The 23,696-nt window shown below is 40.6% G+C and overlaps 1 protein-coding gene across 1 annotated transcript in view; it reads left to right on the forward strand.

Moving 5' to 3' along the window:
- The first annotated feature begins 3,333 nt into the window (after positions 1–3,333).
- Positions 3,334–23,696, forward strand: part of NCEH1 (neutral cholesterol ester hydrolase 1) — a 62,470-nt gene continuing 42,107 nt past the window's right edge. The window contains exon 1 of the mRNA XM_027111711.1: positions 3,334–3,620. Coding sequence (XP_026967512.1) covers positions 3,483–3,620 — 138 coding nt within the window. The 5' untranslated portion in view covers positions 3,334–3,482. The remainder of the gene's footprint in view (positions 3,621–23,696) is intronic.

Raw genomic sequence — 23,696 nt, forward strand, 5'->3', positions numbered from 1 at the left:
TACCACATTTCAGGACTTTTGTGTGTGCTCTCCTCTCTGCTTGGGATGATCTTACCTAATATCCACCTGCACACTCCTGTCCAACCTGCCCAATCGCTCAGTCATCACCTTTCTTGTAGGTCTTCTTACTCCTCACTCTTCTAGAACAGATCTACTCATGATTTCCTCCTCTCTATAGCTCTGGAATTTGTATATTTCAAATAATAAAAAGTTTATCTGACTTTCTCTCTGACTAGAGTGGACATTGTTTTGTGGGAAAGGGACCATTTTTATCACGACAGCACCTACCACAGTGCTTTGTAGACAGCGGAACTCAGTAAGTGTTTGCTGAACTAAAGTTCTGCTTGTCCTTAGATGAAGAAGCCCACTTCACATGGCGTAGTATATGGCATTTTGGGTAAATTATTTCAAGTAATAAAAGTAAAAATTCTGTTAAGCGATGATATTACTATATCATATAATTAGGAGATCTTAATAAAAATGAATTTAAGATATTCTATATAAATAGAAACATCAATTGCCTAAACATCAAATCACACATTATTTCCTTAGAAGCAGAGCATTTTATTGACTCTTCTCCTTTTATCACCCTTCACAATCTGTGAGTATGTCCTGTCTCCCCTATCTTTAAAATGTATTCTAAATCTGCCCCTTCTCTCTGTCCCACTGTTAGCTCTGCCCATCCAGGCCACCATCATCTCTGATCTGGATGACTGAAAAAGCCTCCTGTTCTCTACACTGCAGCTGGAGTGCTTCTTTTCAAATACAGATCAAATTCTCTTGCTCCCCTGCTGCAAGGTCTTCAATGGCTTCCCATGCCACCTCCTTATCATGACCCACACAGTCCTAGACGATCCACCCTTCTGCATCCATGCTACTTCTCTGACTGTGCCTGCTCTACTGTCCCTTGCACATGACCCCTACCTCTCCAGCACTCTCTCTGTTCCCTGACCTCGTAACACCTCAGGGCCTCTGCACTTGTTCCCCACCCTCTAGATTTCTGCATGGCTGTCTCCTTAGTCATTCAGCTGTCAGCTCAAATGGCATCTCCTTAAAGAAGTCCCCTTCATCACCCAGTTTAAAGCAGCAACCAGCCACAAGGTATCACACTACCCTGTTCTATTTTCTTCCCAATTCTAACCACTCGGCAGCAGAGTTGAGCAGTAAAGCACATGAGCACAAGGGCCAGATTCCATGGGCTCAAATCCCAGCTATACTTCCCACTACCTAGATGACTTGGGGCAAGCACTTCATCTTTCAGTGCCTCTGTTTTCAGAATAAGAAGAGCACATACTTCATAGGAATTGTTGTGAAGACTAAATGAGTTAATGCATTCAAAGTGTTAACCACAGAACCTGGCTTGTGGTTAGCATTCCATGCCTGTTAATTGTTATCATTTATCTATTGTTTGGCTCTCCTTTCTCTACTTTCCTTACTCTCACCCCACAACTATCATCACTACCAAGCACGCAAAATCAAAAAGAGCAGAGACCTTACTGCCTTGCCCCCACTCCTTTATTTCCTAGTGTGGACCAGGTATATTTGTGGAATGAATGAAGTATTAGAAACAAGTGATGAAGCTGTTTAAATTTATCTCAGATTGGTTTCATTTTATAAAGACTCTCAGATCTACAGAAGAAGCACTGAGAATCATAGTGGTTTCTTTGTTTTTTCTTGGTTTCTATCTCTTAGTGCACTGCTGAAGGGAAGCTACAGAGCACTGAGAGGCAGGAGTTAATGCATTCAAAGTGTTAACCACAGAACCTGGTTTGTAAGTTCTATCACTTACAAACTAGAAGACTATGAACAAGCTGCTCTGGGCCTCAAAAGACTCATCTATAAACCAAGCGTGTAACTACTGGCTGAAGATGGAAGGATGGGTCAGGTGTGAGGTTGTTGTTTGTTTGTTTTGTCATCAGCTCTAAGATCTATGATTTTATGAATATAATCAAAATCCAGGAAGAAAATATTAAAGTCTACAAGGTAAAACTTTGAATTATTTTACAGATTACCTGAAAGAAAATTATGTGAATCAATCCAGTTGTCAATTCGGTTGGTAGCTCTGGGATTGTTTGTAATCACCCGTAGAGATTAGCTTCTAACTTTATGCATATACATTCACTCACAAACTTATACATCTCTTTCTGTGTAGACTTATATGCTTAACTAGTAACTGCAAAGAAAGATAAAATGATGATCTCAAACTTGAATGCTTGAAACATCATTGAAGTGTACCCTTCATATAAATGTTTTATTCCAAACTTTGAATAGGAAGCCAACTTTCTCCCAAGAATCTCATTTTCAGTCCCAAATTTATGATTATTTCATTGCTTTGGATTAGGTTAAATTTAAATTACTATATTAAGTTGCAAAAGTATATGTACCAGGTGTTTTAAGGCCTCGATCAATAAGTTTGGAGTTATTCTCTAACCACCTCCTTAAAACAGTTCTTCCAATTTTTTTCTTCTGGATCTCTGGTTGTAATTCTGCTAGTGAAGTTTCTCTCTCTCTCTCTCTCTCTCATTCTATATCCCCTCCCCTCTCCCCATCTTTAATAGGAAATCTGGATTCAAATGCTTTTTCTGCTACCAGCAACCCACTTGAAAGAATTTTTTTCACGTGGTGTTTCCCTGTTTATTTATATTGGTATAGACTCCTAGATATTTATTTTATTCAATGGTTTGTAATCCATTATTATTTATTTTGATGCTAAAATTATTCCAGCTTTAGCCATGGGAGACCCTTCAAGCTGCCACCTGTGTCCTTTTGACCAGTTCCCATCATTTTTTAGCACTTCCTTATCTTACAGAACAACAGGTTCATCCTATACTTTACCTGTCCCAGCCCTATAATCAGGCTTTTCTCCACGGTGCCATGGCAAAGGGTCATGGTTCCTTTTATTGGAGAATGAGATCTGGAAACCAAGATTTGGGTGCTAGATGTACTACTGGCTTAGCACTGCTTGAGCTATAAGAATTTGTTACTTTCTCTTACCACATAACAGCTAGAATTTACATTCCATTGCAAATCTGGCTGAAGACAGTGGATTTTTATCATTATCATCTTGTTATCTTTCTCACATCGGACTCCATTTTGAGTCAGACTGGCCCACGTAGTTTGGACAGACAGAAACTCATCACACCGAAACTATTCCGGGCGTGTTTTCGTTTGGGAACCTTCAGGAGGGAGCCTTTGGTCACAAAGGTGCAATACACACCTGTGTCCTCCGGAGTGCGCTGTTCTGCGCCCAGCACAGCCCCAGAGCTTTCTCAGACCTGAAGCTTCTGCAACACTTTGCAAGGACACAGTGGAGGGGGCACGTCAGCGCTCCGACTTCCTCCTGACGCCGCCTCTGATTGGCTCCTGGACATGTAAGAAACCGGTGAATGAGCTGCTGGCCCTTGCAGAAACTTGCTTGAGGTCTTTGGTGGCATTATCCTTTCCTCCTCGTCAACCCGGCAGGCCAGCCGATCCGGGGGAGGATGAGGTCGTCGTGTGTCCTGCTTACCGCCGTGGTGGCGCTGGCCGCCTATTACATCTACATCCCCCTGCCAAGCTCCGTGTCCGACCCCTGGAAGCTGATGCTGCTGGACGCCACTTTCCGGAGCGCACAGCAAGTGGTGAGACGTAGCCCAGTGCCGATTCTCTCTCCCTTCTCTTAAGCAATGTTTAAAGAGGGAAACAGAATTTCCGGACCTTGTCCCACGAGAATACAAATTTTTCTAACGCAATGATGCGATCGCTTTTTAAGGTGGTTCAGACTGACATTTTCAGGGTGTCGCATTCTCCTCTTTGCTAGCAGAGGGTTAGGTCTATGTGTGTCTCTTCTTCTGTGTTGGTAATGGAGAAGGTGAAGTTCTTGAATAGAATTTGACGACTGTTTAATCCTTCGTCTTTCCTAAATGTCCCCCTCTTTCTTGGTTGGCAGCGCCAGAAACGGATCTTCCAGCCTTTTATAAACCACCCCTCCTCCATTTTTGTTCTCCTATAGAGGGCGGCAGAGAGTGAGTTAAATGTTTTAGGAAGGCTCTGGGAAAAACGGGTTCTGGTTCCTGGGAGTGCAGCCACCTTAAAAGCAGACTCGGGCGCGGGTGACCTCCCAATGTCCCCGACAGTGGAGCCCCCCATTCCCGGGGGCAGCAGGCTGGGCTCCTCCAAGTACTTGGGGAACAGCACAGATCTCGCATTTCATGGGTGGCACTCATCAGCTCAGCCAAGAAAAGAGGCCAGGAGACCTGGCTGGCTGGAGAGGCAGTGGCAGCCGGTGTGTGCATGATGCATTTCTCTCCGGCCTGCCCTGCAGAATTTAGTTTGTCTTTAACTGTCGCGGAGGTAACCTTTGCCTGAGCCAGGATACCCTGGCTTACCCTGGCAGGGTGACAGTTCTCTCTACTGTGTCACGGGTGTGTATTTCTTTAACCCCGTAGACAGGAAAATGTAACTTTCTGGTTTATTCTATGTAAGAGGCATTATTTTCAGTGCCAGACAATCTAAAATCTAAGCTACAATCTGTAGTCAAGGCTGAGCCCTATGACTGAACAGTATTTCTAAGCATCCTGCTCTATCTAAACTCCTAACCCTCCTCCAAAACCGAGTCTCCTCCCTTCCCCCAACCTTGAGCTTTAATCTCGGGTTATTCTGGTAAACTCCTTTCAAGAATGACAACTAGAGGGAAAAAAAAAAAACCCATGATTTTCCTAGAGGGTCGATGTTCCTTTTCCCTGTCCATTCTAATTGTGTGTAGGATTACATAGTCTCTGAAGCTTTGTCCTATCAAAAAGTCTCTTGGGCTTCCCTGGTGGCGCAGTGGTTGAGAGTCCGCCTGACGATGCAGGGGACGCGGGTTCGTGCCCCGGTCCGGGAAGATCCCACATGCCGCGGAGCGCCTGGGCCCGTGAGCCATGGCCGCTGAGCCTGCGCGTCCAGAGCCTGTGCTCTGCAACGGGAGAGGCCACAGCAGTGAGAGACCCGCGTACCGCAAAAAAAAAAAAAAAAGAGTCCCTTAACTAGGGTATTGTAGCACATTCCTACGACTTTGCTTTTCTTGAATCCAGCATCGTTCTCCACCCCTAAGTCCCCTACTGTCTCTTAGGTATGATCCATTGAGGCTATAGAGCCTCTTCCTTCCCTCCTGCTTACTACAGTGTTGACGTGGTGCAAGAATTACCTTTCCCTTCTCTAGCATTGGCTCCAAGAAAGGCAATTTTTGTACAGGAAGCCCCACAATCACTCTCTTCCTCCAGAAATTATGTAGCTGGGGAGCAAAACCCTTCAAAGATTCTCGGGTACAATGGTATTTACCTGGGTGGCTTAAATGACCCTCTACAATAAAAAGAATAATGACTAATAATAATAAGAAAAACAGGAAAAAAAAAAAAGTCAAACTACTATGGTGGCCACAGAAATTATTCTTCCTTTTCTGGTCACCAAGGAAATCTTCCCTATCATAAGTAATTTGGGAAAAGCCAGGTTTGGAAAAAAGCTTTTCTTCCCCAACGAAGCAGCCAACCCATTAAGGCCTTTGGATCATACAGTCCTCTGCAGAGTATGCTCTCAGCTGGTGTTTGGGAATGATAATGTTTGTAATGCCAGGTCACAGAGATAGATAAGGTAACAGAGTGTCCTTACTTGACACTGTGGCCGGAGGTGGGTTAGCACAGAAGTGGCTCTCATCACTTGTCTTCTGAATTGTAAAGTATCAGAAAGATCATTCAGACCACAAGGAAGCATATTCTACCCAGGAAAGCAATTTACCAATATCACTTCAAATTGTCCTGGGGAAAAGGAAACATGGCTTGACACTTGGTAGTAAATAGAATATGACTGTTAAAGTTAAGAGTCCTGCTTCCCTGAATCCCACCTCAGCCAGGCCACTTGCTGGCTTGAGGCCAGCCCATTTACTAACCTTCTCTGACCCTCAGCTTTCCTTGTAAAATAGGGCTAATAGCTACTTTGTAAGAGTGCTCTAATGTATTTAAATGGCTAGAACTGGTTGTAGTTATTCTTCTAAGAGTTGTCCCAAAGGGCCACTATGGGTTGTGGGGAAAATCTGTGGTACTGCCCAACTTTGTTGAAACAATAAAGCAAATGCAACCTGGAAGCAGTTTACCTCCTGGAATGAAACCTGGAATGCTGTCACTAAATCGCATGGCATAACATTTGTTACCCAAATCATTTTAGTCTGAGTTGATTAGCTTAACTACAAAGTCTATCAATACTTCAAAGATGAGGCTTGGCCTACTTCCTAACACAGCAGGCACCTGCCTAGCCTCAAGAAATGTGACTGCTCAGGACTTCCCTGGTGGTCCAGTGGTTAAGACTCTGCCCTTCCACTGCAGGGGGTGCGGGTTCGGTCCCTGGTCTGGGAACTAAGATGCCACGCGGCCAAGAAAGTGAATGCTACTCTTATCCTGTTGTCATTGGCAAATGATTCACCCCTAGCTGCCCCTTCTAATCTCCTTTATCTTCTGCAGATGAGTCAGATTATTGAGATTATGTTCCTTGTACTTTTTCTTCCTTGGCATCCTCCAGTATTACGTAAGAAAAAACTACTTAGGATCTTTCTTAAGTCATCTCAAACACAGATGCTACATTAGAGTCACCTAGGGAGACTTCAGAAATCCTAAAGCCCAAGTCACACAGTATACCAAATTTATTCAGAATCTTTGGGAGATGAGTCCCAGGCAGCAGTATTTTTAACAGTTCCCAAGGTGATTTCAACGTGCAGCAAAATTGAGAACCACTGCCCTGTAAGTTAAATAAATGCATTGCTGATGTAGATAATATATTTTTGTTAAACTGCTCGAGTTATATTTCACACATGTGGCTGGAAATGAGCCCCTTAACATTAGCATGGATTAGTTTATCAGATTTGTTGGTTGATACTTTGGCTCTAAGAGGCTAAGGGGATAAAATACTAGCTAGGCAACTTTCAGTGTTATAGCAAAGCCATTGTAAGACTTGAGCAGTGGAAAAGCACAAACAAAAATAGATCTGGAAAGGACAGTGGAGAGAGGTTTAGATGAAGATCGGGCAGCAGGAGACTAGAAGAACAAAAGAAGGGAGTTTGGGGGAGGTTCTGAAGACATTTCAAAATGCTGTGCAAGCAAAGATTTTTTTAAAAATGGTAATCCCAGTACAGGTAGAGATATTGAGAAGTATACACTGCTGGAGAAAATGTAAATTTTAACAACTGTTTTGAGGGCAGTTTGGCAATATCCATCAGAAACTGTAGAAGCATTTATTCTTTGACCCAGAAATCCCTCTGGATGAATTTATTTTAAGTAATTATGCATATAGTCAAAGCTGTAGCTATAAAGATAGAAACATTTCACAGGTGGTAAAAAAATCTTTTTAAACTAGTCCAAAAGCACTGCCACTTATGAGAAATATGAGGGAGCATTTAGCAACCTTTCTCTTCTTTTTTCTGCAGTTATTTAAAAGAATTTAAGAACAATAAGAGATTAAGTAAATATGGTAAACCCATATTTTGGAAACTATGCAGTAAAAAAATTTAAGTTGTAAAAATAAAGTTTAATGGTCTACAAATGATTTGTACTGGGTGTTAAGTGGGAAAATGCTACAAAACAGCATATATGCTGTAATCCCATTTAAAATACCTATTTATCAAAACATACAGTTTTATATATCTATATATAGATGTATAGAAAGAGCTAAAGGATATAATTTATAATATAGTGTTTTTTTTCTGGGCCATAAGATTATATCTTCAGTTTTCCTATCTGTATAGTCTAGTTTTTCTACAATGAACATGGAATAAGAAATTAATTTAAAACTTTTTTATAGGAGGTTTTCTACTTCTAAAGCAGAATTGATGTGCAATGCATATCAATGTGATTAATATTTTAGTAATTGTTCTATGAAGAAAATAGATTTCTTTCTTTCTTTTTTTTTTTGGCTGTGCTGCATGGCTTGTGGGATCTTAGTTCCCTGACCAGGAACTGAACCCCGGCCAAGGCAGTGAAAGCACCGAGTCCTAACCACTGGACTGCCAAGGAATTCCCAAAAATATTGGGGAAAAGTTCCTTTGGTTTTTACGTAAAAATAAAAGACACATTTTTCATTTTCACCAAGAACTTTATTGAACAATGTATTCACTATTTTGTTCCACTACCTTCTGTCATTTTTCAGGCAACTTCATAATTCCATCTTCCCAAAACTTTTTATTTTTTTTGAGCAAAGAACTGTTCCAGGTGCCTTTTACAGTCTTCCAGGGAATTTTCCATTAAGAGAATTTTGGGGCTTCCCTGGTTGGGCAGTGGTTAAAATCCGCCTGTCAATGCAGGGGACACAGGTACGAGCCCTGGTCCGGGAAGATCCCACATGCTGCAGAGCAACTTAGCCCGTGAGCCACAGCTACTGAGCCTGCATGCCACAACTACTGAAGCCCGAGCACCTAGAGCCCATGCTTCGCAACAAGAGAAGCCACCGCAATGAGAAGCCCACACACCACAATGAAGAATAGCCCCTGCTTGCCACAACTAGAGAAAGCCTGCACGCAGCAACGAAGACCCAATGCAGTCAAAAATAAATAAATAAAAGATAAATTTATTAAAAAAAAAGAATTGTGTAAAGACCAAAAGAAATGAAAATCCGAAGGTATAATGTCTGGTGAATATGGGGGATGAATCTGAACTTCCCAGCCAAGCTGTAACAGTTTTTGCCTGGTCATCAAAGAAACATACAGTCTTGCTTTATCCTGATGGAAGATTATGTGTTTTCTGTTGACTAATTCTGGATGCTTTTCGTCCAGTGCTGCTTTCAGTTGGTCTAATTGGGAGCAGTACTTGTTGGAATTAATTGTTTGGTTTTCTGGAAGGAGCTCATAATAGAGGACTCCCTTCCAATCCCACCATATACACAACATCACCTTCTTTGGATGAAGACCAGCCTTTGATGTGGTTGGAGGTGGTTCATTTCGCTTGCCCCACGATCTCTTCCATCCCACATTATTGTACAGTATCCACTTTTCATCGCCCGTCACAATTTGTTTTAAAAATGAAACGTTTTCGTTAGGTTTAAGCAGAGAATTGCACGCAGAAATATGGTCAAGAAGGTTCTTTTTCACTTAACTTATGTGGAACCCAAACATCAAAGCAATTAACAAAACCAAGCTGGTGCAAATAATTTTCAGTGCTTGATTTGGATATTTTGAGTATGTCGGCTGTCTCCCATGTGGTATAACATTGATTGTTTTCAATTAATGTCTCGACTTGATTGTTATCGACTTCAACTGGTCTACCTAACCGTGGAGCATCATCCAGTGAGAAATCTCCACCACGAAACTTTGAAAACCACTTTTGACATGTTTGATCAGTCACAGCACCTTCTCCATACACTGCACAGATCTTTTTTTGTGTTTCAGTTGCATATTTACCTTTCTTGAAATAATAAAGCATAATATGCTGAAAGTGTAGCTTTTCTTCTTCCATCTTCAATATTAAAATGAAAATTCACCAATTTTGATAAGTTTTTTAAAAATGCACGCTGATATGACAGCTGTCACAATACAATCTAACAAAATTGTTTCGAGTGAAGTTAAAGACAACTTAGCGCTACTAGAGCCATCTTATGGAAAAACTGAACTAAAGAACCTTTTGGCCAACCCTATATATACATTGCTTTAAAAAACACATCCTGGATCCTTTGACAGCTATCACGATAGCAGGCTTCACGCTCAGTCACTTGGATGTAACACAGATTGAAAGCTTACTGTTTGAGTCTGACTTACAAGAAATTGCAGTCTAGTACGATGAGAAGCCATGTTAATATACAGCTATTAAAAAGGCAAGGGACTTCCCTAGTAGTCCAGTGGTTAATAGCCCACCTTCCAATGCAGGGGACTCGGGTTTGATCCCTGGTTGGGGATCTAAGATCCCACATGCTGTGGGGCAACTAAGCTCGTGTGCTGCAACTACTGAGCCCACCCCTCAACTAGAGAGCCTGTGTGCCACAAGCTACAGAGCCCATGCGCTCTGGAGCCCTTGCACCACAACTAGAGAGAAGTCTGCGTGCTGCAACGAAAGATCCTGCGTGTTGCAATGAAGATCCCGTGAACCGCAACTAAGACTCAACACAACCAAAATAAATAAATAAATAAAATAAAATGTAAAAAAAGCAAGAGCTGACAAGTTTTTCAGAAGCTCATAGGAGGGAGTGGTTATGTACAGTTCAGAGGGGTGATAAAGATGGTGACTAAAGGTAATAATGGTATCTCAAAAGAATTCAGAGCCAGAGTGTGGCTTGTCTTACCTCGATCATTTCCTAGCTTTCTAGTTCTTACCCTACGTATCTTTTTGATGACATAATATAAAAGAGAGATTATTGAACCTGGTGTTTCTGCTGACTTTATTTATTTCTTATAAATGGCAGTGCTTTTGGACTAGTTGAGCAAGGTTTTTCATCCCGTAAAATATCTCCAAACTTGTTGAAATCTAATGTGACCTCACCTGAATTCTCTGTGCATGTGCCTTTGGACTGTGTGGGTATGGTTTAAATGACAGCTCAGCTGGATGCCATGCAGAATTCCAACTTGGTAACCTTTTTCATAACCATTCATGAACTGGAATGTTTACTACTGTCACGTAAATTTAACTTTAAATTAGAGATTTCACTAAGCACAATTTTTAGCTGATTTAATGGGATTTTCTTTAAACACCTGGCAGCAGAATGGCTTTAAGAATAGCTTAAGGGCACAGTATTTAATCAGCATTAGTTCTGACAGGTGCTCAATGTGAGTTGTTCTCGGTAGACAGTACCTGCCAGTGAATCCAATCAAATATCAAGGTCAGATTGAATCAGCTACAAGTGTGTAAGACAATACCTAATTTATAATTCTCCTTTTTATTTTTCCCAGAACTCTACAAATATGGCCCTGAGCACAGAAATGCCATCATTATTACTTTATTTTAATGGGACATCCTATTTCTAACATGTGGCTTGAGCTTGATATGAAAACATTTCTCTGAGGTGTGAAAGTGTAATAATTGTTCTTAAACATTCTATTAATGTACAGTTACTTCTTTTAAATTAGTGAGCATATTTTTACTTTTACTGCCAAGTGAAACTATATGGGAACTATCACTTATTTTCTTCTTCATTTATATTTATAAAGAATTAAGACATATAATTAAATTTCCAAGTGGCAAACCTAGCTATATTCCCTACCTAATCTGTCTTATTATGAAATTTTAACAATCTATCTTTCAGTGTTTCCAAAATGAAATTTAAATCCTACTTTAATATCCTATCCTTAACAAAATTAAAATTCAGAAGTCATCATTAATTCAATGAATATTAACTGAACCCTAATGCTAGGAGTTGGTGAAACAGAATAAGACACACACCTAATCTGGAGAAGTTTACAGTCTAGTGACGGGAGACAAACCTACTGACAGTTACAGATTGTGCACTTGACTGATAGAGGAAGAGTTATGATGGAGGCATTTGGGGGTTGCTATAGGAGCCTTAAAAAGGACAGCTAATATTAACCTGGGCATTAGGAACAGATGTCTCCCTTTCACATTGATTTCTACTGTGAATTATCAAGGTTGAGCATTTATGGTAAAAATAACATCTATTAAGGATATAACTCAGCATTTACTCTGTGCCGGATACTGTGCTATGTGCTTTACATGCAATTCATTTAATCCATGCTATAATTCTATGAGATGGATGTTCTTATTTTCCTTATCTTACAAGGGAGGAAACTGAACTGTAAAGAAAAGTAACTTGCTCATGATAACAAAGCTTTAAGAGGTGGAGTCACGATATAACTCAAGCCTGTCTTACTGTGAGTTCAAGAGTTCAACCATTGTTGACTTTCCGTAAGAGCTAGCTGAGTGGAAGAGTTGGGGAAGAGAAGAGGGAGAGAAAGGAGAGTGAAAAAGGCATTCCAGCCAAAGCGATTGTTCCAATGGGAGAGGATGGTACAAGCTAAGTCTCTAAAAGTGGTTCAGAGTGGCTGGAGCATAAAACTCCGAAGTCAGAGAGATAAGGTAGGAAGGAAGCACAGGCCAGGTAATGAAGGGCTCTGTGGGCCAAGAAAGGAGCCACTGAAAAAGATTTTTAGTAGGGAAATCACATGCTCAGATCTGTGTTTGAGAACAGTCTTTCTCAGTGGCAGTATAGACACTAGAGTTTAAGAAACCAAATGAGGGCAAAAGACCACTTGGAAGCAATTATCCAGGTAAGAGGGGAGGACATGAACTAATAAAATGGGACTGGTTTGGAGTGAGGCTGACCAGAGTTGCTGATGGAGGGGGCGTGGGAGGCTAATATGGAGTGAAGGAGAGAAAGGAGTCAAAGATGACTCTTGGGACAGACTCTGGAGTAAATGGGTGAATGGTGATGATGACCCTGATTAGGAAAAGGAGCATATCTAAGGGTGAAGGTAATAGAGTTTGGCACCTTGCTTTGAAGTGTCCATGGGACTGGTTTAAGGATAGCTGTTCATAAATAGTTTGCATATACAAGACCAGAGCTTGGGAGTGAGAGGGAGAGAGACAGCTGGGCTAGAGACATGGATTTGGCAGAGGGCAGTGAAGGGGTGGTGGTGGGAGTGGTGGGAATGAATGTGTGTGGGGTGAGAGGAGGATTGGTGATCCTACCAAGGAAACCCTAGAGGCTCACCAGTAAGAGGAGGAGGGGGCTAACCCTATTAGAAATGAGACCCTAAAGAACATAATTGGGCTTCCCTGGTGGCGCAGTGGTTGGGAGTCTGCCTGCCGATGCAGGGGACACGGGTTCGTGCCCCGGTCCGGGAAGATCCCACATGCCGCGGGGCGGCTGGGCCCGTGAGCCATGGCCGCTGAGCCTGCGCGTCTGGAGCCTGTGCTTCGCAACGGGAGAGGCCACAGCAGGGAGAGGCCCGCGTACCGCAAAAACAAAAAAACAACAACAAAAAAACCCCATAATTTTTTGTTATACCTTATATGTATATAGCACTCCAGGTTTTACAAAGGGTTTCCCTTACATTATCTCATTTTATTTTTACAGTGAATAACTGGCTGGCATTAGTTATTTCCATTTGTCAAGTGAGGAAACAGGTTCAGGAAGGGTCGATGATATCCCCAAGGTCACATGATTAGTTATAGTGGCAAAACAGAACTAGAATAAAAATTCCTAGACTCTTAATTTCACGTTCTCACTGCTGGGCCTGGGTGACCTGAAAACAAAGTCCTCCATGATGGATTTGCCCATTTTTGTCCCTGGTGCTTGCTCTCTGACAGGCCCCTCATGGCTGTGGCCATGCACTTGGGAACGCTCATGATAACTTTATCACAACTACACTGTATCTTGACTATTTTTTGAGCTCCTACCATTAAATTAATCTACACTGGTGTTTCCCAGTCTTTTTTCATGTCAGAGACTTGATGACTTTTGTATGCCAGGAAAAAGTGGAGGAAATACCAGGGGAATCTATAAGGGCTTGAATGACAGAATTCACAAGATTCAGAAAGCAAATTATACAAATGGCTCTCAAAGAGAATACCAACTCTGATAAATTTTGAATAGTTATAAAAAATGGTTTTAAGTTTTTACCTCTGTAAAACACCTAACCATCAATCTCTTATAGCCCATCTGTAACCCGTTAGCAGCCTACCTGTTGGGAAGCTCTCTTCCTTACAGTTTGTAACTATTTAAATACACGTTTATTATTACTGCTATTAAACACAAAGATATAGTCCCCGAGTTACATATACCTAGGTAGCCACATAATTTATTGTCCAAACCATGACATTTTTGAGAGTGATAGGGGCTGCTGTTAGTAATCATGCCAAGACAACCGTCTTAAACCAGAACTATTCCCAGACAAATCTGGACATATGCTCAGCCTGCATTTATGTGACTTGCATTGATCAGCATAATCAACGCAAAGTTATGGAGTGATTCCTGTGCTCCCTGTTCTGCCCAGATTTGACTGTTAACCCTCCAGGGAACCAGCTCCCATCCATCACCCCCAGGCGGAATTCCTGTTCCCTAGGATAATGGCCAAATAAAAGTACTAAGTTCCTTAGCTGGCACTTAGGGTCTGCTCCAACCTGGTACCACGCTGCTGAATTTAGCCTCACAGTGTTCCCATGATAATCCTGGCAGTTTTCCTCCTGTTGTCACCTCTGCCTCACATGCCCTCCCACCCTCTTACTTTAGCCAACATCCCACGTGTCTTTCAACACCTACTCAAAAATCATTTCTTTTGGAAACTTCCTCTTTTTCCCCAATCAACCCTAATTGTCTCTCCATTATACTCTCTTAGCATTTCATTTTTCTTTTATGGCCCTTGTATGTTTCTTTCCTAATGTTGGTATTTCTTTATGTACAAGCTTCCCACCAAATCATAAGCTTTCTCACCTATCATAGACATAACTTTTCTCTTACTATTTTAGGGCTTTTGTTTTTTGGGTTTTTGAGAGGGGAGGCTTGAAGATCATTCATGATAGAGGAAATAGGAATTCATAGTTCTGCTTTCTTTCAATCCTCTGTGTTACTCCATTCGCCCCAAAGGGCAGACCTGGTGCTTTCTTGTGCTTCTGACTCTGAATTTATCCCCAAATGGCTTTTTGTTGTCCTTTGCAACTTTTTTTTTTTTGCGAGCCTTGCTGTTTTCTGGGTTTCTAACTTCCTCATAATGTTTTTGTAGATTTATGGTTGTTTTTGAATTTGTAATGAATCATGTGTTTCTAGCTAAACATTAGTTATCATTACAGGCCATCTCCTTAAAAGATCACTAGCAAATTCCCACATTCATTTGGTATCATTCTACTTTTCTCTTTTCCTCCAGAATGGATAATTGATGAATGCCCCCTGAGAAATTAATTTGACCAACACTCTTCTGTGCTTCCTGTACCATAATATTTTCTCTGCCCTAGGTACCTTTTCCTTGACCATTCTAAAGTCTACTTTTCTAAAATGCAAGCTGTTTATTTCACTATTCCTACTTTATGCCATTTTGTGGCATAGTTCTTCCCTGTTAGAAGCAAGTCCAGAGCAGCAATAATCCCTGCTTCCTTGACTTTCTTAGCAAGACAAATCAATTTTGCTTTTAAAAGATGATCTGCTTTTAATAGAATAAGATTACTGGCAGATATCTGCATAATAATGGATCCATTTATTGAATAATAAACACAGCCACCTTGTGAAATAGCAGTTAATGCCCTCACTTAACGAGAAGGGAAACAGAAGCTCAGTAAGGTTGGGTAACTGGTTCACAAACACATGACTGCCTGGGAGGCTGGCCGTGAACCAGGCCTGCTGGACTCCACAGCCCTTTCAACTGTATTCCACAGCTTCCTGTTATGACTGTTCAGTCTCCCTTCCTCTCCTTGTCACTTGCCCACTCCATTCTAAAATCTTTTGTGTAATCCACATTGAACAAGCATCACGAAGGCAAGGAGTGTGTTATGTAATACTTACAAATTTTAGTCCTGGAGGGTTTTAATATATGTTACACATTGAAAAGTGTTCCATGATTAAATAAGACTAGGAAATGCTAAGTTAAAGAAATCAGGATTTCTTTTTTAACTGTGAAACATTTCAGAATTCCTACCATACTAACATGTATTTTGAATTTTAAAGACAGAATATTTAGTGAGTCCCATATTTAATTGACTATAGATCCTTATTTGAACCTCATGATACTGATGGTATATTTGCTAAATTTGGGGGTCCAGTTTCATAGTGTTTAAGAGCATGGATTTTGGGGTTAAGAAGACCTGTGCTCAAATCCAGGCTTGAGCTATACTAGCTGTGTGACCTTGAAGAGTTTATTTAACCTATGCGTGTTTCCTGATCTAGTAAGTGGTCATGATACTTAGCCCATAAAGTTATGGTGAAGATTGCATGTGATAATGTGTACAGAGCTTTATCGTTTGTCATCATCATCACACAGTAGTTAATACGTAAAACACTTGGAACAGTACCTGTCACATAAGAAATATATTTGGTCCAAGTCTGATTTTTGGCAATTGTCTACAGTATACTCCAATAGTAATATGCAGTTTTTTTATTTTTAACTTTCACCATCATTCTTGCTCTCAGGTTTGTGGATTTCTATACAGCTGTAGATCTTTTGCACCTGGACTGCTGTTGGCTATGGCTACTGGGCTTAAATCGTGACTTTAGCACTTACTAGTCGTGAGACTAATTGGGCAAGTTACTTAAACTCTCTAAGCTTTAGTTTCCTTATCTATAAAAGTGGGATAATGACAGTGTCTCCCTCAAGGCTTGTTATGTGGATTAAATGTGATTGTGTATATAAAATTCTTAGCACAGTGACTGGTATACAGCAAGAACTAAAAACCTCTTCCTGCAGTTAAAATTTTGGAGTCCATGGGCTTAGTTTGCTGATGTTCTAACTGGATATATGAGTCATCGTCATCATAGCTAACTCATACGGTCTAACCATTTCACATATATATTAATTCAATCTTTATAACAGCCCTGTGAGGTAAGTACTATTATTCCTATATTAGAAATGAAGAAACTGAGGCACAGAGGGGTTAAGTAACTTGCCCAGATCATACTCCCGGAGCCAGAACGCTAATTCAAGCAGTCTGGCTTTGAAGTTAGTGCTCTAAAAGCTGAAGAAATTGAATGTCTTTTAGACTGTCATTGTCTTATGTCAAAGATCTTCATCAGACTCTGCCAAGGTATCAATTCATTTTAGAATAATATGTGTCACCTGAAAAGAGTTCTTTAGACTTTAGGTACCTAAGGTACAGTTGGTGACATGACATTTTGTTATATAAATTAAAGTGCTTTACTTGAATTCTGCCCTGATGGTGAGCTGTGTGCCACAATGTGAAGGTAGTAAAGAAGCACTTTACTTAAGGGTTGATGCTTTCCTAAACAAAGGGCTTTGGATTTGCTCAAATGATTGCCATCTGTTGGGCCCAGAGATCTGGCCTATAACCTTGGAAAATATGACATTTACCTCTAAGGACACTAAAGGCAGGTGTCTTCAGCTGACCACCATAATAGAAGAAATTCACCATGGCCTCTATCACCTGTTTAATTGAGCAATCATTAATTGCTGGGCAGTGAGGTTATAGCAATTCACAAAACAAGTAGCACTTGGCCTTCCTAGAGCTACAACACTGAGCCAAAAATATGTGGCAAATAATTATATAATGGAAAATCCAGGAAATATGGCGAAATTTGTTGGCAGGTCACTGGTAACTGAAATCCCCTAAAGACATGAAAGTCCCCTAAGGAAGCAGTGTTGAATAAGAGAATAGTTTTAGAGTTGAGGAGAAGAGGCGGAGCCAGCAGAGGAGATAGAGCAATCAGAGAACAAAGGAAAACTGGGGAAACAAGAGTGTCAAACAGGGCTTCCCTGGTGGCGCAGTGGTTGAGAAGCTGCCTGCTAATGCAAGGGGACACGGGTTCGAGCCCTGGTCTGGGAGGATCCCACATGCCGCGGAGCAACTAGGCCTGTGAGCCACAACTACTGAGCCTGCGCGTCTGGAGCTTGTGCTCTGCAACAAGAGAGGCCGCGATAGTGGGAGGCCCACGCACCACGATAAAGAGTGGCCCCCACTTGCCACAACTAGAGAAAGCCCGCTCACAGAAACGAAGACCCAACACAGCAAAAATAAATAAATTAATTAATAAACTCCTACCCCCAACATCTTCTTAAAGAAAAAAAAAAGAGTGTCAAAGAAACCAAAAACGACCGAAGAGCTCCACTAGGAGGAGTGGTCATCTGTGTCGAATTCTCCTGAGAAGTGAGGAATCTGAGGATGGAATCAAGCCCATCAGCTCTGCATCCTGACCTCTCAGTGGAAGAGGCACAAGATGTGCTTCCAGGCAACAGTGGCTTTTACATTTCAGTGTCTCAACCTGTAGCCTCTTCATTGGAATGGTTTCAAGGATGTCTGTCAAAACTAATGTTTGACTTTGGCAATGTTGTTATTGAGCTATCACTTATGACAGGAGATAGCCAGAATATCCTTTATAACTTGTGATTAAAAAACCTGAGATGGAAGTTACCGATGGATATTACTGAGGTACTAAATTGGTTTATCTATAAATATACATGATAATTATATAACTACTTAGTACATTAAAGAAGTAAATATATATTTAAAAATAAAAATGTATATTTAAAAAATAAAAAACAAGGGGAAAGAAAAAGTCAGAAACACCCCTTCCCTAAATAACTATGTCTAAATTTGTGTTGGTTGGTTCATCTATGTGGAAACATATTTTAAAATCTAGACTCTTACAGGCTAAGTAGCTTTTCCTGTCTGCTTCCCAATGAGGTTCACATCAGATGAATATTAAACTTGCTTCCTTGCAGGTTGATGCCTATTAATCCTATAGTTAGCAGTGTACCATTTAAATGCATGTGCTATACTTTTGTCAAGGATAGTGGGCCAGTATTTTACAGGACGCACAGTGTGCCAGATTCAGGGCTTACTGGCCCCCTACTGACCCAAACCACTAACTTCTCAGCCTTATTGCCTCACATAGCTAATCCAAATGGCACCGTCCTGCAACTTAAATGAAGATATATCTTGGATGAAAAGAAGAACATTGTTAGGGGTTATGTCTACAGAAGGAACCTGTTTGGAAGAGATTTTCAGTTACTCTAAAAACAGTAACATGATTTCCTGACTCCATAAAAGCGTATTTTGGGGCAAATCATAGAATTTAAACTGCTTAAAAAGTTGGACTTTCATTTAGGTGTTGTCAGTGATTAAATGTCTTCTGCTCTTATGTCCCCCACCCTCCTTTTTTGTTTTTGTTTTGTTTCATTTCCATTTTCAGATTTCAGAGAGTGGCAAGCAACCATGGGTAGCATTTTTAAAGTTCTATACACCTGTGATCCTTAAAGTTGCTGCACTACAGATTGGTTCCTGTGGTTTTTAGTGCATGTGGGAGAGCCAGGTTTCCTTAGGGTCTTTTTGTAATTATTGAGATTATGCTTAACGTATAGTGTTATGCTGTTTCACCTCTTTCTCTTTCTGTTCATGGAGGAAAATGGTGCATTGTTCATTCTCTAAAGTGCCGACATACTTTCAGCAATTTATTGAAAGGTGTCAGACACTGCAGAGACATTGAGGTGCTCACACTCTATTGTGTTTGGAAAAGCCAAGGAGACACTTCCAACAAAACCTACTAAGTGCTGTGGTTCGTGGTACGTAGTGGGTGCTGTGGGAACCCAGCAGAAGAAGCTTCTGTGTGTCTGGGGAACTCAGGCAGAGGATCCCAGAGGAAGTGCTGGCTCAGCTGAGTCTGGAAGGATGAGAAGAAAGACATCACACAGGTGTTGAAGGAAGGGCATTGCAGGAAGAGAACAGCAGGTGCATATCCCTGAGGTGGGACAGCATGACACATACAGGGAGTTATTTCTATTGCATTTCTGAAAGGTATAAAATGTTTGAAGGAGATCTTTGCATAACTGGGCCATGGGTGGAACTAGTCTCAGTCTTGTGTTGTTAAGCTTAATACATTTCACTGTTTTAATTATGGTAACTTTAAGTAAGCTAATATGATTATGAAAACACACAACCAATATATGATTCTTCAAGAATAAGTACTACTTGGTAAAATAAGCTTGAATCTACTTATTAAAAATATTCTCTGTTATAAACCAGTAGAATAGCATTAAATTCTGGTGCCCAAATACATTTTTTAAAAATTAATTTATTTTTGGCTGTGTTGGGTCTTTGTTGCTGTGCACGAGCTTTCTTTAGTTGCAGCGAGCGGGGGCCACTCTTGGTTGCGGTCCGAGGGCTTCTCATTGTAGTGGCTTCTCTTGTTGCAGAGCAAGGGTTCTAGGTGCACGGGCTTCAGTAGTTGTGGCACTTGGGCTCAGTAGTTGTGGCTTGTGGGCTCTAGAGCTCAGGCTCAGTAGTTGTGGCGCTTAGTTGCTCTGTGGCATGTGGGATCTTCCCAGGCCAGGGCTCGAACCCGTGTCCCTTGCATTGGCAGGCAGATTCTTAACCACTGCACCACCAGGGAGCCCCCAAATACATAATTTGATTGGAAATAAATTATCTTTCTACTGTTGTTTGGTTTTAGTAGCTTTTTGTCTTAGACTGACTTAACAAAATTGTTTTTCTTGTTGTGTTTCTACTGTGCTGCTTCAGAAAGTCTTTCTTTGTTTAAAGTTTGAAACAGACATTGCAATTGTTGGCAGCTGTGGTGCCTTAAGTGAGACAAAAACTTCTTGCCTGTTCATCAGAGGAGTTAGGTGTCTGGTTAGAGACCTCTTGTTTTAACCACCCAGTCTAGTTTCTGTCTCACCCCTATTTTCCTCTCTCACTCTACCCTGACTTTTCCCTCCATGGAACAAACTGCTATTGGTGATTGTTTCTTTAATTACTCCTAAGTAATTTGTCTCTCTAAGTAATCCTGTCTCCCCTGCTAGGTTGGAAGCTCTGTGAGGGGAAGGAGCAGGTCTGTGGGCTTCGCTCCTCCTAAAAGTACCTGGCAGAAAGTAAACGCTCGCATAATTGCGGAGTGAATCGATGATGAGTGATTCAACATCCCTGGACAGCTTCCACAATAACGAGGGTTGGTGATAACAACCGGCCATAAAGCTTTCCCTGTACATCCTACTTCTCAAATAAGGCATCATCATCAGTAGGACCAAACAGCAAAACGTATTTGCTTTTACCCTGGATTCCTGTTTCCTTTCCTTGAAGAGCCCAAGTAGGAAATGATAAGGGGTAAGCTGCCTGCTTTTTCTCAGAAAGCAGGAACTTAGAAGCAACAGTGAAAGAAAGCATAGTCAACAATATAAGCCATTCATTCAGCAATTATACTGAGCACTAATTATGTACCAGGCAGTGTGATAGACCAAGCAGAACAAAGGTGAAGGAGATAGCTCTAGAAATTCATAATGACAACACAGCAAGTATCAAAAATAGGAACTTGAACCAAGTCCTAGAGAGCACTGAGGCAGGAGCAACCGTCTGAGGAGTGAGTTGGACAGGGTGTCACAGAGGAGGGTGCATTTGAGATGGACACTGAAGGAGGAACTGAATTTGGTCAAGCGGGAGAAATTCCATTAGCAAATGGAGCCCTGCAGTGCAGCCTTCTGTTATCTTTGAGGAAAGTAAGTACTTCATGGGCAAGACAGACAAGGTTTATAGGCAAAGGTGTGTACAGGGAAGTAGTGTGTAGGAGTATGAATAGGTATAGGGTGTGTTTGAGCAGTAGGTGGATGTCAGACAGTGGAGAGTGTTCTTTAAGTTCTATAATCTCTGGCTATCACAGCCACTTAAAATTTTTTCCCATAGAAGCATATTTCCTTTAGTAAATTAGAGGACTGGATTATTTTATATACTATAACAGGTACATAATTATGCTATAGAAAATTTAGAAAATAGAAAAATTCACCTACTCTAACTGTAACACAGCCACCATTTGCTTTTTGTTATATTTCCTTTCAGTCTCTCTTTTTGTGTATATGTTGTCTTTTGGTAGATGCTGTCATATTATACAACTTTATGCACAACTTAATTTACTTGTCATTATACCAGAAGGATATACCACATTATTACTGCATAGCATTCCTTTCTCTTTGTAATGGACATATCAAAGAGCAGGTACCATTTTTAACATAACTATTTCCCTATTACCAGAAACTTAGACTGTTTAGTTTCTTGCTATTATAAGTAATGTTATAGTGAACATATTTGTGTCTATAATCTTTTTTGCTTTTAGGATTTTTCCTCAAGAGATTCCCCCAAGTTAGAACTACTAGATCAAAGAGTATAAATATTTTTGCAGGTCCTCCTTCTTATTTCCAAGTTATTTTCCTATTTATATGATTAATAGCAATGTGAGAAAATGCCAGTTGTGCCATATTCTTTCCAGTGTGAACTGCTGTAATTGATTTTTTAAAAAACTTGTTAATTTAATAGCTTGCATGGATACCTTCTTTAATTGTAATTTCTTTGAAAACAGTTGACATTAGAATTTTTGTTCATTCCTTCAATGACTATTTATTGCATATGTATTTTGTATTAGCTCTACTCTAGGGAAAAAGTGGTAAACAAGTGTAATTCCTGCTCTCACACTATATATTCTTACATTTAAAGAAAGTTTCATTTAAAAAAAAAATACTTGAGAGGTAAAATATTTTTTAAAAACTCATACAGCTGGTAAGCGACTAAGAAGGAATTTTAACCTAGTCTCTTATTTCAATCCCTTGGTCTTTCCAATCTGCTACGCTACCCTTCAAAGGGAAATATAGTGACTTGTTAGTAGAGTGCCTGTTCCTCCAGGTATCTTCCTCTAAGCTTTAATCTAATGATGATGCCATCGCTAATACTCAGAACTTGTCTAAAATATATATTTTTTAAATTTTATTTTTATTTATTTATTTTTGGCTGCGTTGGGTCTTTGTTGCTGCATGTGGGCTTTCTCTAGTTGCAGCAAGTGGGGGCTACTCTTCGTTGCAGTGCGGGGGCTTCTCATTGCGGTGGCTTCTCTTGTGGAGCATGGGCTCTGGGCGTGCGGGCTCTAGAGTGCAGACTCAGTAGTTGTGGCACATGGGCTTAGTTGCTCTGCGACATGTGGAATCATCCCGGACCAGGGCTCGAACCCATGTCCCCTGCATTGGCAGGTGGATTGTCAACCACTGTGCCACCAGGGAAGCCCTAAAATGTTTTTTAAGAAATTTCATTCCAAGCCATTTCTTGTGGTGCATGTCAACGTCATTCTCATTACTTTATAATCTCATCTTCTTTATGAACGAAATGTGATCCTCAGCTTCATCACACACCTTGTTATCTAGAGGAACTTTGGCTTTTCCAGAAATCAAATCCAACTTCAGGGAAAGAGGATTTGTCCCCATTAAGGGTATACAGAGGAGTGAACCAAGGTCTCTGAAAGCAGTTATAAAAAAATACTTTAGTCAGTATTCTTAGTCAGTTGGATCACACATGTGAACTCCCTACTTCTTTGCAAGGGTTAACATTTACATGCTATGGAAGCTGCTTTCGTGTTTGGTTTGTGTGAGGACTGTCAGCTTCCACTCCTGCTGGAGTTATAGGGCCCTGCATGTCCAGAGCACCTGTGGGTTATTACCAAGTGTTTAACACGTCTGTCAACTTCAAGGAAAAGGGCCAGTGACCCTTAGCACAGTACTGGGCACCTATCATTGTAACACCCAGTTTTAAATAGCCCACTTCCTGGTATCCTTGGGGTGGAGGGGAGAAGAAGGACGTAGCATTTAGGCAGCTTGGACCTTCTTTCATACTCATATCATATGTCATATCATATTATAGTCTCTTTAACATATTTTCCTTTTATCTTCTTACTCTAACCCAGCTAATTGTCTCAGAAGAATTAGTCTTTACCCCCCATTTCTTTTGTGATCTCTCAAGAATGACCATAATTACCTCTAACAAGACTATAGTCAAATCAAGGAAAAGGAAATCTGTGTGGTTTTAAAGGAAAATAATTTTTTTTTATTAAAGTATAGTTGATTTACAACACTGTATTAGTTTCAGGTATACAACAAAGTGATTCAGTTATATATCTACTATATATTTTTTTCAGATTATTTTCCATTATAAGTTATTACAAGAAATTGAATATAGTTCCTTGTGTTATATAGTAAATCCTTGTTGCTTATCTATTTTACATATAGTAGTTTGTATCTGTTAATCCCATATTCCTATTTTATCCTTCCCCCCGCCCTTTCCCCTTTGGTA

This window comes from Aethalodelphis obliquidens, unplaced genomic scaffold, assembly GCF_003676395.1.
Source record: "Aethalodelphis obliquidens isolate GAN/ISIS:26980383/991018 unplaced genomic scaffold, ASM367639v1 scaffold1, whole genome shotgun sequence".
In the NCBI taxonomy this organism is placed as follows: Eukaryota; Metazoa; Chordata; class Mammalia; order Artiodactyla; family Delphinidae; genus Aethalodelphis; species Aethalodelphis obliquidens.